This window comes from Pimephales promelas, chromosome 24 (assembly GCF_988280905.1).
Source record: "Pimephales promelas chromosome 24, fPimPro1.hap1.1, whole genome shotgun sequence".
Taxonomy (NCBI): domain Eukaryota; kingdom Metazoa; phylum Chordata; class Actinopteri; order Cypriniformes; family Leuciscidae; genus Pimephales; species Pimephales promelas.
This window is the reverse complement of record NC_142792.1, coordinates 9,570,114-9,588,327: the sequence shown is the minus strand read 5'-3', so window position 1 is coordinate 9,588,327 and position 18,214 is coordinate 9,570,114. Positions and strand designations below refer to the sequence as shown.

The 18,214-nt window shown below is 39.0% G+C and overlaps 2 protein-coding genes across 2 annotated transcripts; both read right to left on the bottom strand.

The window, feature by feature from the left end:
• Positions 1 to 59: 59 nt before the first annotated feature.
• Positions 60 to 7,650, bottom strand: cax1 (cation/H+ exchanger protein 1). Its single transcript, XM_039667613.2, has 20 exons — positions 7,504 to 7,650; positions 6,459 to 6,614; positions 6,207 to 6,310; positions 5,969 to 6,077; positions 5,547 to 5,663; positions 5,381 to 5,442; positions 4,922 to 5,104; positions 4,149 to 4,334; positions 3,975 to 4,074; positions 3,575 to 3,716; positions 3,284 to 3,467; positions 3,038 to 3,137; positions 2,846 to 2,964; positions 2,702 to 2,739; positions 2,367 to 2,485; positions 2,104 to 2,249; positions 1,866 to 1,960; positions 1,701 to 1,779; positions 1,506 to 1,614; positions 60 to 363 (listed from the first exon to the last, which is right to left on the bottom strand). The coding sequence occupies exons 1-20, from the start codon at positions 7,574 to 7,576 to the stop codon at positions 290 to 292; spliced, it is 2,295 nt and encodes a 764-aa protein (XP_039523547.2). The 5' UTR covers positions 7,577 to 7,650; the 3' UTR covers positions 60 to 289.
• Positions 7,651 to 12,284: 4,634 nt separating this feature from the next.
• On the bottom strand, positions 12,285 to 17,874 carry smo (smoothened, frizzled class receptor). Its single transcript, XM_039668461.2, has 12 exons — positions 17,050 to 17,874; positions 16,057 to 16,265; positions 15,775 to 15,984; positions 15,499 to 15,671; positions 15,070 to 15,289; positions 14,851 to 14,974; positions 14,647 to 14,739; positions 14,378 to 14,486; positions 14,078 to 14,263; positions 13,827 to 13,975; positions 13,515 to 13,649; positions 12,285 to 13,068 (listed from the first exon to the last, which is right to left on the bottom strand). Exons 1-12 carry the CDS (start codon positions 17,345 to 17,347, stop codon positions 12,488 to 12,490), a joined length of 2,487 nt encoding a protein of 828 aa, XP_039524395.2. The 5' UTR covers positions 17,348 to 17,874; the 3' UTR covers positions 12,285 to 12,487.
• Positions 17,875 to 18,214: the final 340 nt, after the last annotated feature.

Sequence of the window (18,214 nt, the reverse complement as noted above, 5' to 3'; positions counted from 1 at the left end):
TGGCTGTGTTGTATCTCTGTTGTTACATCTAATCAAAAATGACAAGAAAAGTTAATGAAAGGAATACAAAATTGATTTATTCATTTTGATTGATTGATAAATCTATTCTTTTTTTGTGATTGTAAAATATTTTATGCATATTTTAAGTAAACATGAATACTTCACAAGCTGGGGGGGAAAAAAAAATCAAAAAATAAAGAATTTTACAGTGTATATGGAACAAACATACACAAAACCACTATACAAACATGCCAACAATAAAATATAATAAAGGGAAAAAGTAATTTTTTCAACATCCAAGAGGAGCGGGTGCAAAAAAGTACAATGCCAGGAGAATGAGGTACACAACCACCAGAGCCGTTCCTGTTCAAGAACACAATAACCATAGTCAGAAATTAGTATTCACTTTTTTTAATGTAAAAATGAAACCTGAACTAATATCTTATAACTAAACCAAACCATAGAAATGACATAACAATAATACTAATTCATTGTCTCAAATTGTGCACAACAATAAACAAAACTTATATAAGTTAGTTCATACGTTATACATATCATTTATATTATCAGTTCTCATTTGTTAACATTAATGCATTAGTTAACATGAATTAACAAAGAGCAATATATTATTGGGGCTTTTATTAACCTTTATTAGTGTTAATTTATAAAATACAATTGTTGATATTTTTTTCATGTTAGTTCACAATGTATTAACTAATGTAAACAGATACTTTAGGTTTTAAAAATGTATTAGTAAGAATGTAGTAAATGTAGTGTAGAAATGAACATTAATTAGGAGTAGCTGTTTTCACCAACCTATTTTTTTATGTGCATTTTGGGACATCGTGTAAACAAATACTGGATGAAAACGGCAAGATGGGCATAAATTCTAAAAGTGCACATTTAAAAAAAAACTACCCCAACAGTGGATGTGATTGGATAACTGGACTAACCAGCTTAAAAAAATGTAATTGCACAGAATCTCAAATGTTGGTTTGATCATTCTGAAATGCCTTAGCCAAAGCCTGTCATCAAAATGATTTGGATTAATTCCTTCTTAGCATCTCACACGATTGCATTTTCAAATACCAGTCATCTGAACGCAAACCAACATTTCATCCGTGCATTTTTCTTCCATTTTTAGTACAGATATTTTGGGCCAATTTCCCATGAAGTGACCAGTGATGATGCTTTATTCGTAAATAATTAATTTTTACAACTTTGGACAGAAACACAAATCATGTAGAAGCATTCTTAGGTCATGCTAACAAATGTTAAATGAATCATTATTGTAAAGAGTCACCATCATATTTATATTATAGCAAAATTCTTTCATCAGCCTTTCAAACCAGTATGACTTACTTTCTTCAGCAGAATACAAAGGAGTTATTGACGAAGAGCGATCACTGCTGTTAAGCAGACTGTTCCTTACATATAGCTATTGATGATATGATTTATATTTTGGACAAACTGCTCCTTTAATCACTAATACTAATAATGCTTACCCTGAAAGTAGTCCGACTTTCCATCCATAAATATGTAGTTGACCAGGATAACGCTAAAGATGCTTGCCCAGAGGTGTAAATCACTGAATATGAGAACGAATCCAACGTCCTTGGGAGAAACAGAAAGAACTTGTGTTTAAGTTGTATTTAAGTTAAGTTAAATTGCAACTTAAGTTATTTTTGAGTGTGACTTACATAAAAAGCATTGAACAAGATCAGTAGTGGTATCTGCAGCATGCACACCTGAACTGCAATGCAGCTCCCCACTTCCAGGCTAGATGATAAACATAATCACATTAGAGGCCTATCCAGATCATATATTGAAAACAGTTAAGTAAACATTTTTGTAAAAGTTGTAACCTGAGACTGATGTTATTTTGAAGAGCAAACTGGATCCCGTTGACTATCTCAGGAAGCTCAGGAACCATGGCCAAAACAGTAACTCCAATAAAATACTGCAACAACATATTTGTGATGTAAATGAATGTTTTATATATTTTTTTTCTTTTTATTCCAATATTTTTTAAATTTATTTATTAATAGTATTACTATTAAAAAAAAATACTGGATAAAAATAAAATGATATACATGTCTGTACCTGTGAGACACTGGAGTTGGAGATGATCGGTTTGATGTTTTCAGTGCTAAGATCAGCACAAGCTGCCATCATTACCGTAGCCAAAATGAGGACCACTAGAGCTCTCGTTCTAGACCAGTGAACCACTGCACTGTGGTCGTTAATAACTAGCACACACACACACACACACACACAGAGAGAGAGAGAGAGATTAGGACATTAAATAATAAAAGCACACACACCTACAACTGCATAACTCAAATGCAAAAATCACAAATACACACCATGACAGTGTCCGTCACTGACGTGGATATCATAAATATGCGAATGAGTCTTAAGGGTGAAGATCAGACCAATGAGATACGCAGCAGGTAACAGGACAGAGATAGTGTACACTAAAGGCCTGAAAGCAAAGACGGAAACATTTAAATGTCTTTATGCTATAATAAGAATAATGACTATTTACTATTGTCTTTTTAGAGCTGCTTTACATCACAATTGAATTCTGTTTGCATCACTAATTATTATTTTTGCTGCTCTGAAACAATCAATATTGTATGAAGCGCTATATAAATTAAGATGATGACGAATGTAAAAACAAGTGCGATTGGATACTCACTCGATATGACTCAAAAAAAGTGGCCGGTTGTTTTCACTCTGTAGGAAAATATCACAAGTCATATATTTAAATACTGTGCTCTGCATCATATACATCCACAAAATGTGTCTAAATGTCCTGAATCATATTAAGTAAACAACATACCAGGTCATAGTGGCAATTGTTACATATGAAGGGGTTTGTGGTGTTACCAGCTGAGTTGCTACAGCCCTCACATATAAATCTTCCATAAGCTTTTGAAAACAACGTGGGGGCGAAAACACCTGTGGTCAGAAGTAAAAGGTCAAAAACAATTCATACTACCTACAAACAGTGATTTTTAGGTGGTGCTTTCACCTCCTACTGATATGAAGAGCAGGGCTGAGCTGACCCCTGCCGACCTGCTGTTGAACCGCTGCTCTCTGTGCTTGCAGCCCCCGATGATCATACAAATCCCCTGAAACGCGATCACACAGAATGTAGCTGTTAGGGGAATTTTATAATGTACAACTTGCATGCGTGGCTGGTATCAGAGCAGAAGGGCTTGTGTGAGAAATCAGCATCACAGAAACACACACATAAAAAAAGCACACTCGCTCTCACAGGTATGAAGAGGATGCAGCCCAGCAGGGTGCCGGTGAGAGCAGATTTGACGATCTCCGCATAGCACTTGTTTCCTGCGCGGTGACCCTGCAGCAAAGCTGTGATGTAGAAGGCCATCTCCGTAATCGAGCCGAACGTGGCGTTTACTACCGCCCCCACTGCAAAGTTACTCTGTGCGGAAATACTACAGAGAAAACAATGGGACTTTACATGAAAAAGAAGAATAAACAATAGAATACAAATATAAACTTGAATAGGTACACATAAACAGATTTAAGATTTAAATGTTACCTTGCTATCCCCATTCCAATGTAGTAAGACAATGGGATAATGGAGCTCACTGCTGTGGCAAACTTCACCTCTGAGCTCACAAAATAATTGTCTCTGTCCACATATCCGATCACCAGAGTGATGATAACCAGCGGCAAAAGGTCTGAATATCAGTTTTAAAGATTTTAACGTCCCTAAATACTGCATTTCATAAAGAAATCGACTTTATTTTATGACAATAAAGCTAGAGTAGTTTAGTTCAATATTTATAACATTTATTGTGTATATTTATATACTTTCGTATAGTATTATATTTAATTATTTTCATCATTACCTCCCTTTTGTCTCAGTTGGGTGTTTTTTCCACCCTGTTTGTCTCATAAAACCATTATGACTAAAAAAAGGTAGCCATGAAGGATACTGACAGCAAACACATTTATCCCATCCACGGTGTACTTGTAGTAGTACCAGTTAAAGGCACGGTAACAGCAAAGCAGAACTCTGGTCTCACAACCTTGTGGCTAAAGAATAGTACATACAACAACTATTAGTAAAACAGTTAGTAAACTTATGTAAACAGTAGAACAGTACTCACCTTTTTCACAGTCCGAACTTTGACCTCTTCCGGTGGCATGAGCAGGATGATGCTCAAGGTCCTGCCATTCATCTTTGACACAGGGATGGTGAAAACCATCATCCAGGACAGGAAGATGGCCAGGCAGTGAACCACAGCCAGCAGGGGATATCCCAACATCAGCCAAACATACGTACTCAACCGACACTAGGAAGAAAACATTGAGGTAACTCAATTCATTTATTGAATTCTTATCTTTTTAGTTGTACCTTTAGTTTATAGTAGTCCTCCTCATGGGATTCAAACTAACAACCCTAAACTTAACCAACGATGCACTAATCCCCAAGCATGATTTACAGTATAACAACGGCCTATCAGCTAGACCCTGTTTAAACCTGGTTTTAAGATAAGTTTTGGTCGATCGGACCGATTTAAGGCTCTTTTGTCCACTTTCAACCACTTCTGTCCTGATTTCTTCAAGGGGAGGGAAATTGTATAGGCTTTTTCAGAACTCTTAATCTAGTGGACAACATAAGTTCATGCAATGTACATAAATCCAGACGATTTTGTCTTTAGAAATCTCTTACTATGTAGTGACCTTTAATTTGGAGCAAGGAAGTGACTACTGCGTCAATACAGCGGTATTACTTTGCTCACAGCTGATTTCGGTTTGAGATCTCTTGCCCAAGAGCAAGTTACAAGGCCAAGCCACTTTCATGGTGCCTAAAACTAAACCTTATCCACCTAAACCAGCCTTATCCACCTAAACCATTTTTCAAAACTGGCAGTCTCACCCAGTAACGCGTCTGCTTGGGGGGCAGCGTAGGCACAGGGATTTCTGTGGTAAAGACAGGAGCGGAGCGCAGCAAAGGTGTAGATTCTTTCACCTCCAAAGACTCCTTTACCTCATCCACTTCCTCTGGAATGGCCTCACAGTGTGGGAATTTCATACAACATTTCCTAAGTAGGCTGCTGCTCTAAAAGAAAATTGTAAATATGTGCAGTCAGATGAGAGACTTCACATTTAGATTTGAAACGAGTGCAGTTGCATATTATATCAGTGAAAATTGATTATTGGCATTCTAAATCAATTATAACAGAGAAACATGAAAGAACACAGAGTCTGGAATGGCATGTCATGTGCCATACAAAACATTACTGGCCTTTGCAAAATGATTTAATGGTGTGACAGAATAAAAACACGCTATATACATGCTCTTGAGGAACCTTCCGCTGATTCTTTTTGCTCTTACTTTCTGCAAAGCCTTTCCAAATGGCCATAAGAAATAACCGGACAGCTCCAAACAGAGTTTTCCTATTACAACATATGAGAGAACAGATTCAAGTGAGAATAAAGTGTCAAAATGCAACTGAAATGGACTATTAACAAGAATGAATGACAAATGAACCCTGACATACCATAAGGGATCCCAGCAATGGTACAAAACATCAGCAGACTAACCAAGAAGTAAAAGAAAGAGATCCACCAGCCAAAGAGCAATACATATACTATATTTCCAACAGTAACTAGTGATCCTAGAAAGAAAAGAAAAGAAATTGAAGACAATAGTTAATCAACAGACTACAGTATTTTATACATTCAAACCACACTTAAAGTGAATGGGATGCCATAGGGTAAATTATAAAACATTAAGACATAAAGCATCTGTAAAGATCATTCTCAGTCATTTCTGTTTAAATTACCATTAGCCGAATTGTCTAAAAGTAATTTAAAAACTAAATCAAAGTTATAGTTCAATATATTTTGAAATGGCATTTGGGTGGCTTGCATGTCCAATAATTTTTTGGGTTTATCTTTTTGCCATTGATTTTTTTCTAACCTGAATGATGTTTGATATAGTTGAGCTCAGAATAAAGCTCCTTAACCACATCAGATCTGTCCTCAATGGGCCGCTCGGTTACATGACTCTTCCATTTCCTGAAACCAAACTGGCATACAAACATAAACAAATCATTTCCTCCAGTTATTGCATGGATTTGCACCCTTATTTTTTCCACTCTGGAAACATCCCTGACTGTTAAAACAAGAAAATTTCATGAGCGCTCAGATTTACACACCTTGTAGTTGTTGGCAAGTTTATGTGCCTCCACCTCGTTTTCTGCTCGGATGGTGGTTCTGACGCTCGTTTCCTGCCAAACGTCATCCGTGCATCGTGAATGCCCTGAAAAGTAATAATAATAAAAAAAAACATTTCTACCCAGTAAATATTGAAATTGTTCGAAGCTTATTTCAATAATACATTACAAACAAGAGCAAAAGAGTGATAAAATACTATTTTTGAGACTTTGAGTTTATGTGAAAACACTCACTGTGGGTAGAGAGGCATTTCGGGGTGTAGTGTCCAAAATACTGGGAGGTGCAGGGGGAAGGAGTATCTGGAATCTCAAGATATGCTCCGGCTACACACAGTCTGTCACACTGGGAGCTACAGCGGCGACCTTTGGGTTCATGGTCCCAGAGGGGCTCTAAAGGTCATAAAGAGTAAGAAGTCAATGTCAGTGGATTTAGAGGTTTCTCGTGGCCATCTGATGACTTGGTCCAAACCCCAACTAGTCAGTGTGGAACTAACAAAAGACTCCTGATGGTCACATGAACAAGACTTTCTAACATAGCATTAGTAAAGCGACCGTGTCTGATGGCATTGCTAATTGATATCATGGAAAAAAAATAAAAAAAAAATAAAATAAAATCAAAGCAGAAAAAAACAAAACATTTACTACCATATTTCAACACAAGAAGTCAGATATTAGCCTACGTATGAGCCAACTTTAATTGATTTTATTTTAAAAACTGAAATATGCGTTTAGAAGTTCAAAGGTCACATTACACTCACAATACTTAAGAATTAACAAAACATCACATTCTCACAAATTATTTCAAAGACATGCATAGAAAATCTGCTAACAATCTTTATTTTCAGATGTGAGCAATGCAGTGTTGATATAACTATGGAAATTGCCTTTAAATTTGTGACAGATTAAAAACAAACACTTCATTAAATATTTGACAAGCCATCTGCACATCATGTTGATGTTTTTACGTGCAAATTTAACTTTGCATCTACAGTAGATAGAAACAGGTAGGTAGAAATCGATGAAATTAGTCTCCTTGCAGGTGTGACACATTCCCAAAATTCCCCAACAGACTGGATTTGTCTTATTTGTCAAAACATCTAGAATTACTAACTGACTTAAAATCTCCAAAAGAAATCGAATGAGTCTCTATAGTTTAGGAAAACTACTGGTACCTAAACAAACAAAGCAGACAAACAGAGAAAACTATCTTAAAAGCGGTCCTAATTAAAACTATAATGAGAGAAAACGTCTTAATAATCATGAGATGACTGTAACTCGCCTGAACTCTCGGTGGACCGTCGCCTCCGACTCTCCACATCAGCGGACATCGTGTGCTTGGTGTTGTGAGCCATCCTGCTTTAGACTCGCACCTCCGTCCACCATCAGATCACATCAGATCTGTTTATCTGATTCTGTAGCCACTGCCTGTGCGCGCCACCGACGCCTGCTGGGAGCGCGCTTCTCAGCACTGCCCTTCATTCCCTGTCTAGGCCTACTAATAATAATAATACTACAAATAACATAAACTAAAATAATAATAATAAGTACTTTTATTTTTGACATGAGACAGTTTCAGTGCCATAAATAATAAATGTAGCATAACATTACGAGAGTAAAGCCTTATTTTGAGTCATAATATTTTGAGTAAAAAATTACACAACGATTAATGTCATAGTATAATTGGTTATTAGGGTTTTTCACATTACACAGTTAAGGATTTTCAGGGATCTTTTTTCTGAAGGTGAAATCATCACTCCAGAATGTCGCAATGTATTACTGTTCTTATGAGAGTGTCATTGAATCGTTTACTTTTCCTATTTTTTAATTTTTTTTTTTTCTAAAAACACACATTCATTCAGGAACGAAACGCTACTGATGTGTGTTTATAGGAGACCGTTGGTGGAACAAAACAAATTGACTGTCAAAATGGTGTCTATAATGTAAGCTCTCTTACGAGAGGTTCTCTACGGGAAAGATTCTTTTCTGAGAAGTTGAAGAAGCCAAAAAATTATCCTATAATTTGTATCCGTCAACGCAGTTTAACTGCAGCAGACAGACCATGAGCGGGCTAGCTAGCAGCTCATTGGTTCGATCAGGGAGAACTGCTACAGCCTATGAGAGAACTCGGCTGAACTCGAGGCCAATGAGAAGCCGACACACTCTCATTGCGTCAAAGCCCGCCAAAATGGGCGTGGCTCGAGTGTATATATTAGGAGCTCTCCCCGCTGCTAGTCATCAGTATTCAGCGACACCACACGGATCATCTGTTGTCTGGAGCAGAAGTAATCGCCGTCGAGAAGGAATCTCGCAGCGGAAGAAGAAACACCGCTCCCAGAGCTACCGGAGTCACCTATGGAAGCGTTCATCCCGCCGAAGCCAAGCCACCTCTCGCCTTCCGCTCTCCTTCCGCGCCCCCACCGGACATACAGTGGCCGCTCCGACGACGCCGCGGATGTCAAGGACACTTGTTCGCTTCTAGCTTCAGACATTGAGGACTGGTCAGGATCTTATGCCTCTTCTTCGGCCAGAGACTCGATCGGGACCCGCGCTGCATTCGAGGAGGAACTTATGCGCCTCCTCTGTAAGGCCGTCGACCACCTCGGGCTCGAGTGGTCTCCACCCCTGAGCAGGTCCCGAACAGCCCGATCAACGGATGTCAGCATAGCTGAGAAAACGACGGCTGTCTCCCACCGCGTTTGGACCGCCGTCAAAGTTTCGCCCGCTGTCAGTCCCCTCTCATCTGGCTACTTCAAACGACTCAAGAAATCTCAAAAGGGCATAAAAGCCTCTTGTGTAGAAATTGTGCCCACAATCCTGTGTTCACCCATACATACAAGCACCACATGTCCCGTGTATCTCTCAGAGCCCACCCCCATAGAGCGGTCTCTTCCCGCAGAGTGCATAATTGCGCGTCCCCGCTCTTTTACACGGGCCATAAACTCCTCTGAGTGTAAGTCCCGTTGCCACAAACTTTCTAAGCGTGCCCACACACTGTTCAGCCCGCAATGTGCAGCAATCAGGGCGATATAGCCATTCATCCGCTAGCGTTGCGTTTGTGGGAAGCTATTCCTGGAATCTCCCCATGGATGTTAAGCACAATAAAGTACGGCTATCTGCTTATACGTCTAAAAACCTGCCTTGCCCCCTGGGCATCATGGCTCATTCCACTAGAGGCATGGCCTCAACGGGACGTACAATCAGAGAGGAGTTTATGGGCCGTGTACCAGAACGGGCAGAGGGGGGACGTGGGAGTAAGGTCGTGGGCGCGCTTATGCATTCTGACCGATTCTGACACTCGGGAATAGCGGGAAAAGACCGTTCCGTGAGGGTGGGCTCTGAGGGTCACACGGGACATGTAGTGCTTGTGTATATGGGTGAACACAGGACTGTGGGCACATTTTCTACGCAAGAGGCTTTTATGCTCTTTAGAGATTTCTCTGAGTTGCCGTAAAAACGGCGTTTAAGCGCTCGCAAGCGGGAAAAGAGACCACTTGTTTGTGGCGGTGAACAACTGCTGAAGTAGGATGGCAATAGCTTGCAGGACGGCTGAAGGTGGCGATGAGACCACCGGCTTCCTCAGCTCCAGATGCTCGCTAGAGATGCCTTGCCTTCTCGGTGGCTTCTTCTCAAGACAGCGGATGCGTCGTGTAGTCTCACTAATGCTAAAAAATCAGTTTAGCAGCGCCGGGAGAAGAGAGCTCATAATATATACACTCGAGCCACGCCCATTTTGGCGGGCTTTAAGGCAATGAGAGCTTGTCGGATTCTCATTGGCCGCGAGTTCAGCCGAGTTCTCCCATAGGTTGTAGCAGTTCTCCCTGAGCGAACCAATGAGCTGCTAGCTAGCCCGCTCATGGTCTGCTGCAGTTGAACTGTGTTGACATTGACAATGGATTATAGGATAATTTGGCTTCAACTTCTCAGAAAAGATGAATCTTTCTCGTTGCTTTACGCATTTTCCCTCATCTGGAGAGAACCGAGGTTACGTTAGGTAACCGATTATTAGCTTTTTTCTTACTGAACTGGTATCAGCAAATAACCTATCACTCTTACAAGCAGAACGCTCCAGTTCAATCTATTTTATGGAGTGAATAAAATCTAGAAATGAGCTCAAATAAGAGTTTGTTCTGACTTCACTGGCGTGAGAACGAAGAATAACACAGACACAATAAAATATTTTTTTGTGTTTATTTATATATAAACTATGTACAAATATGACTAGGCCTACTCTATCTAAACACGGCCAGCTCACCAGCTGCTTAGAGGTTATTATGATTCAGCTTTATACTCTTTTTATAAGTATCTTTGAGTACAAGAATAACAATGAGAGAAAGATATATCTTTCTTTCTTTTTGTACTACTAAATATTCTTATGAGATGCAACATTTAACATTTATAATGAAAATAACCTGGAAGCATTTAACATTTTATAAACTGAATCCTTTTGTTTTACTCAGTTTCAGTACATTTTATTCGTTAATGGCATGTCAATATTAAAATATATACAATAGAATGAAACTTTGGCAGAAAACAAAAACAAAGATACACACAAACATGAAAATACTGACATAAAAGAGTATTGATGAGGACAAACTGGCTCTTGTGAGGGAATAACAGCAACAGTGATGGAGGAAAACATATCATCGCAGTCACAGAGCACAAGCATCTTCATTAAACACTTTCTCTTAACATACATTCTTGAAGGACAGCTTCAAATTGTCAGAAAAATGCCGCACAGCTGCTTTTTTTTTGTTGTTGTTAATATTTCCACTGATAACAATCTAGGCAAAACAAGAATATAAAAAGCGTCAATAAGCTTTACAACTCAAACAAAATTCTGCATGTGTGTTAAGCAAAATCACTCCAACGGATGTAGGAAGCAAAAATGTGATCTAAAGTATGTACAGTTTGAAATAATATAAAATAAAACTGGTGGAAGAAAAAACAATGGAAAATACAAAAATATTTTTTTTGTAATAGCACTGTACAGAAATATTTGTCAATGGAAACAGGATCTTACATAACCATTGGCATTTTGAGCTACAATTTTAAAACATTTTTTAAATGAACAAAAAAAGAAAAAAGAAATGCCCTTTATTTTCTCTTACTCTTTGAGTGAGAGGTGGACTTGTTTGTAATTGCACCAGGCAATTTATTTTTATTTTTTTTTTCAAAATAAAAGTAACAATAATAGCTATGAATAGATTCTCTTTTTCTGAAGAAATAGCACTTTTATCAGTTACTTTTCTTTATGTCTATAAAAAGTGTAGCCTATAATGTAATTGTAGGATTTTCAAACAGATACCATACCATACAGACTTTTTTTCAGAGCAATGTGTTGGTTGGTTTTAAGAAAATACTCAGTGTAATATGTGGGGGGACCATTATTAAATACACCAATTTCCCCAAAAAGTGTAAACGCTGTATGTTTGTTTGAACATGCCAACACAGCAACATTGGCTCAACCAATGGAGTATTTTGACTGACTAATGGCTGACAAGGAAAAGTTTGATCATTTTTACCAAAATTAGATCAGATAATCGCTGGACCGCTCAAAAGTTACGCAGAAGCAAATTCAACAATTTTGACCCAAAATTAAATGAGAATCTGTATCTTGGCAATACTTTCGATCTATCGGAAATTTACACTTGGTACACTTCATCAGCACAAAGATCTGAGGGCAAATGCCAAATTTGCTTACGGCATCACCAACAGGTCAAGGGATCTGAAAATTGCCTATTTTTGAAAATGCTGAAACAGCAACATGGGCTTGACCAATGTCGTGTTTTCTAGGTGAGATATCTGTTTAAAGTGACCAATGACAGACAGGGAAACCTATTTGAAAATAGTCGTCTTCTTTTGTTGTGTGATTCTGCCTGGTGACTCCAGAGTTACACACTTCCCCTTGAAGCCAAGATCTGAATTATGATGTATTCTTGAATAAAGCCCCATGACACACTAACCTGTTTTCAAACATATTACCCCACTTGGCAAACTAATCAATATGAATTGCAACCATAAAAGTGCAAGAATCACAAGAAGTATGTTATGAACCCCACGCTGAAGACACAAATATCTTTTTAATTATGTTTCATAAATCCAGTTCAAATTCATAATGGCATTAGGGTTGCATAAAAAAGCATTATCCTGTAGAAAAGCGGAGCTGACAGAGCAGTTCACTCCTGGCCGAGGTTCACTGTTTGGCATGAGTATCCAGCACCTTTCGCTTTTATCCACAATATGAGCACCAGCAACTCCAAGACTTAAAAATCCGAGTCTGCATCCAATAGCTCGGCCTCCATTAAATTGGTTCTGGAGTGTATTGGTACACCCCTCCTGCAATCTGCCTGTGGCACAACGGCAGTCCTGCCAACATCCATCATAGAAGCCTCCTGTCCAAGGTGCCGGAAAACTCCATTAGGTCGCCATGATGATTGCTGGAAGCAATCTTGCACACTATCTCTTAAAGTCAGGGGATTGGCAAGGGAGGGTTTACTGTGTAAGTATCCCAACCCACCATACCTCTCCTGGTAAGGAAGAGGACATGAAGGCCTGAATTCTGGGAAGGCTCCAGGCAGCATATCCTGTTCCTCCTGCTGCTGTCGCTGCTGCTCCCACAGGTTTGCCACCAGACTCCGATGACCGGGAAGTTTTGGAAGGCGAGGCACTGCACTGGAGCCAAACTCTCTCCGGTGGTAGGCGGGATTCCCTTCGTCCGCTGCAGGTCCCATTGGCCGTATTTCCTTTCTTCTTCCTTTTTTCTTCTTCTTCTTTCTTTTCATCATTTCAGGGGAAATTTCTGCTTCAACCATCCAAAGTTTGTTCCTTCCTTCTGGAGGTGGAACTGCAGGGGAAAATGCTATTAATTATTGTAGTAAATATAATAAATATTACGCAGTATTCGCTGCAGTCAAATTAGGTTTTATTGTTGTTGTTTTTGTTAAATTATACCATAATTCTGCTATTTGCCTTCAGTTACAGTTAAAGGGATAGTTTTCTGTAATAATTTACCCACCCTCTTTCATGTTGAGCCAAACCTGTATGAATTTCTTTCTTCTACTGAACACAAAAGAACATATTTTGAAGAATGTGGGTAACCAAACAGTTCATGGTAGGCATTGAATTTATTGGTTACTTTCAACTGTTCGGTTACCCACATTCTTCAAAATCTATTCTGTGTTTTGCAGAAGAAAACAACTAATATGGATTTGGAACATCTTGAGGGTGAGTAAATGATGACAGAATTGATTACATATTGATCAATTATTATTTAAGAACTAGAGCACTAACCAGGCGTTCCGGTGGGTGTCACTGAGATATCCTGCGGTAAAATTGCCCCTCTTCTAGCCACCATCTTGGTCACATGTTGGGCCCATGCAGAAGACATTTCCATTGATGGTTCATTCAGGTCAAAGTTGATACCCGCTGCAAGGGTTTAAAAAAATCTGATGTTAGTTATTTTTTTTTATCTTATATGGGTAGCAAAAACGTTTTCAGATGTGACTGGTTGACAGTTCGTGGAGTATCTTGTAGCTTTCAATATTCTAGCGTACTTCTAAAAGTTGAAAAAATGATCTATAGCATGTAGGAGGAGGTGCTTACCCACAGGTCCCTCATGAGAAACGGTGTGCATGCTGAAGGACAGCTCTTTCTCCGGATCCTTCTGCAGTTCTTTTCGCTTTGAGAACGCCTTTGCAATCATTTTACTCTTCTTAATGCGTTTCGGCTCATCATCACTTCGTCCAATGATTCTTGGAATTGAAAGAAAATAGTTCATATTAGACTTATTTTTTTTAATGGATTATAACATACAAAATATTATATAAAAAATGATTTGTATGTTTGTTACATACCTGAACCAGGTACGTTTCCAGATAAGGATTGTGGCCTTCGTCCAAACCCATGTGCTCATTGCAATGCCTGTGCCGAACATTGAGAAGAGGTTGATCTTCTCTACCAGAAGACTTGGCCTGTTCTTGATGGCACACTCTGGGATTGGCTTGTTTGTTTGGTGAGCTATGGTGACATTAGCCTCACATCTGTATTAAAAACCACATTTGTTATATGAAAGCACTAGTAGCTCTCTACAGTATGGTAGATACGGAAACACACGGATTGTTCCTGTAGGTTTATTATAGAAAAAGTAGACTCACAGTACATATTCTCTGAAGCTTTTTTCCCACTCCGCTTGGTTGAAAAAGTCATAGAAATGGCAGCCAAAAGTAATAAAAACGAAACCAAAGGCCAAGAATCCAAATATACCTAAGAAACATATAGATAAGATTGAATAATTAAATAGCATAATTGTATTACGATAGCCGCAGTATAATTACTTACCTCTATTACTGACATTTGTATTATCATAATTTGGTGTGCTTTTCTTTTTGTTTTGATGAAATTTAAAGAGGAAACCCAAACTTACCAAGCCTCAGCATGGTTTCATTGATTTTGCTAGCAGCTTTTTCACTGAGTAGCCCCGGATGGTTACTCTTAATGGAAAACAATGTCATAACCCCTGAAAAATGAGATTATGGTATCAATACACTTAGATGAACTGAATACATCTAGGTAAATCTCTTTATGGCATTTCCAACTGTCGGACAGAATGAAAATATATTTCTCACACCTCGTATCAGGAAATAGCCGCCAACGACAAGGTCCACACCGATAGGAGCCAGAACAAACCCAGCCCGGTATTTATAGTTCTTATACCCGACAAAGCAAATGCCGCTAACTGAATCTCCATCCACCTGTGGATTATTTCAAAGTTTCATATATTCAAAATAATCACTGTGAATAAGCTGATATTAACTGTGCAAAAAAAATAAGACAAGAGTAGCCTCACCTCTGCAATGGCCAGAATAGCAACTGTCAGTATGAAAGGAATAGACCATGTGACCAGGTGGAAATAGGACGTTTTCCCATAAAGAGGCTGATGGGTGGTGCCCAGGGCTTTGAATGATGTGTGCCAGGCATAAGTCAGCATAACGAACCAAATAACACCAGACATAAGAGAGTAATACACAATGACAAAGATAATCACACATGACAGCGTCTCGGTGGACCTAGAGAAAAATAAGCCATGGAAAATGGGTATTATTCATACAGAAATATTTGGTAAGTGATAATTATATTGCTATTATTGTTCGGTCCAATTACTTTTCTTGGCTATCAAATGTTCCTGACAATCGATGTTTGTAATATGCAGCGTAACCCATGTTTCCTGCAATCCAATCTTTTGGAAGGTGGGTTTTTCCGCTGGCTTCATACTTACGTTGGCTCTCCAAGCCGCATAGTGTCGTCGCTTTTGCACACAATCTCCTTGCGAGCTCCATCCATGAACTGAGCGAGCCATCCAATACTTCCGATAAAGAAACACGCGTTGACATAGAAGAGGATCACAGCGGGGTAACGGTTGGAATTCTTCCAGTCAGCGAGAAATGTAGCCTGTGGGAAATTGTAACCAGGAATAATGTTCAAAATTAAAGACTGTAGCCCAAACGTGAGATGATTTCTGTCAAATTACTGCACTCTTCGTCGGTTCACCTACCAGTGTGAAGAAGGTACATAGGAGAGTGAGTGAGCCAAAGATGGCAATGTAGCTATGCATGTCCGAGTGCTCGTTTTCCGTGAACAGAGGATTGTTGCATTGGATCCCGCAGCCTTCCACATCCTTGTACCAACTTGCCTGAATGTCAGTTTTGACAAGGGGAGCCTCACACTGTCCTGATGTGTTGAATTTGATCTTCTGGACCTCATTCTGAAAGTCAAATTTGGTCACATCACAGGCCATTCAGACCATTTTAGGCGTACGCAAAAATGGATGACTTACCTGGCAACCCTTAGGGAACTGCTCCTTGTTTTCACACTTGAGGAAGTTGGGCCAGCCCCTCTCCCGCTCCACAATACTGCAAGGTTTGCGTGTAGCTTGGCACAGGTGTTGGCTGGGCAGTTCGACCTTTCCATTCTCACACTTTGGCATGTAAACGGCACACAGCAATGGCTGAATGACGGCCCAACAGCGAGGAGCATTTCTCAACCCTGGGCACAAGAGATTGAGAGATTAGACGTTAATTGTCTGAGAAAATAGTGTCTAGTTCTCATTAGCTGTCTGGTTAAGATCCTGATGGTTTGTTGAAATAAATCAGGATATTTAGTTAAGGTTAAACAGCATCAAGTGGATATTTAAATATCTGGTAGTTTTCTTTTTCGTATGTCAATTGGCAATGGAATTTCAGGAACAATACTGAGAACTTTGGGATTAAGGTGTGAATGTGACAGGAAACGGGTGGATTGGTCATTATGGGGTACTTGAGGAAAATTAAGAACAGGATGGCATTAATAACTGATGCAAAAGTCATCTAAGAATGTATTTAAATCATTTAATCATTTACAATTAATTTAGTTTAGTACACTGTACTAAATCAAAATAAGTTGTCACGTTTCCATTTTTTCTAAGTTATACAAGATTCAACTCATTTTTTAAAGTCAGTTTAGTTTAATTTAAGTTAAATAGACTTAAACATCCAAGTTGATTGTACTTAAAAATTTAAGGCAGCAACTTTTTTTTTTCAGTGTATAGGCCTATGCTAAAATCTTTATGACAAAGTTAATATTATTTATGTTCTGCAACCAATTTGCACAGGAAAAATTTTGTTTAGCAATATTAGGCTTTCTTATGCAATAGGTTTCAAAATTGACATACAATCTAAAAATTTTAGTCATGGCAATTTTATTCAATAACTAAAATAACTTGATTCGCTTTAAAGGGGGAAACAGGTTATTTCACGGCATTTATGCATCATATAATAAAACAGTAACTTACCAGACCACATGGCCAGTTTCTCAAAGGCTTCCTCCTGAGTTTCTGAGTCTTCAGCCAGAATTAGAGAAGTGTGTGTGTACGGCAAAGGTGAACCCAGGCACGTATTGTATTTTAGCACTTCGCAAGTTGTCGATTTCTTACAAAAGTCGTTGGATCCCGTTTCATTTGGGTGCAAGATGACCGCCCGAGCGACCATAGAGATGGCTGCCCAGATCCAAAGCATCCAAAAGCTTCCAACAATGGAGCAGAGGCGCCTGGAGGACATCTTGGGAGACGCAACAATGTATCGCTGTTTCATCAAATGTTTCCAATTAAACTCTCGTCCAGCACTCGCGTGCAATGCGCTTAAAGGTTTAAAACAAAGCCAAAGTGTGAATATTTGCTAGATTTCTGATTCGACATTTCCCCCGTTAAAAGAAATGTCTTTTCGTCCGATTCCAAAGTTTTTTATGCCTCTTTTCTCGCTCACATACTACTGAAAATCTCATCATCATACAAATGCGGTGTGTAAAAGTAATAAACAAAATAATATTTTTAAGCTTCAGCGCAAAGTTTAGCTCGGCTCCGTTTTTTTCTTACTCTAAAATGTTGAAGAAACCAAATAGCGTTCACCATCCCCCACTTTTGTGATGGAGGAAAAAAATGTTGCCTTGAAAAGTCTGGGACTGGGACTGAAACTTGATCCCCGGGCTGCGCGCTCCGTCCCCCTTCAGAGCTTCCCCGCGCCCCCCAGTTTACAGCAAAACCAGAGTGAGAGAAATGTTATCAAAACTCATCTGCCCATCGGATGGAGACCTGAGATCCAGTGATACTAAAATGTCTTTCACGAGAAACTTTTTTTGTCTAGTCTCTGGAATGCACACGGAGAGGGTGCACACACACACACCAGACACACAAATAACAAAAACTTCTGCTCCCCTCCCATCCCCCTAATGCTGGGGAAAAGCAACCCATGCCAGCCTACAGAATATTTATGCTTCACTCATACCTTCCCTCATGTCCGATATTATCATTTCTACTTATCATACTTATCTTACTTTTGTCTTTAACTATTCTAGCTACATGAGAAACAAAGAATAAGAACATTGTATGTGTACCCTGAAAGTGGTAGGCTATGATCAAAAAAGTTCATTTACTATAACGTAAATCACTGTTAACGAAAAAA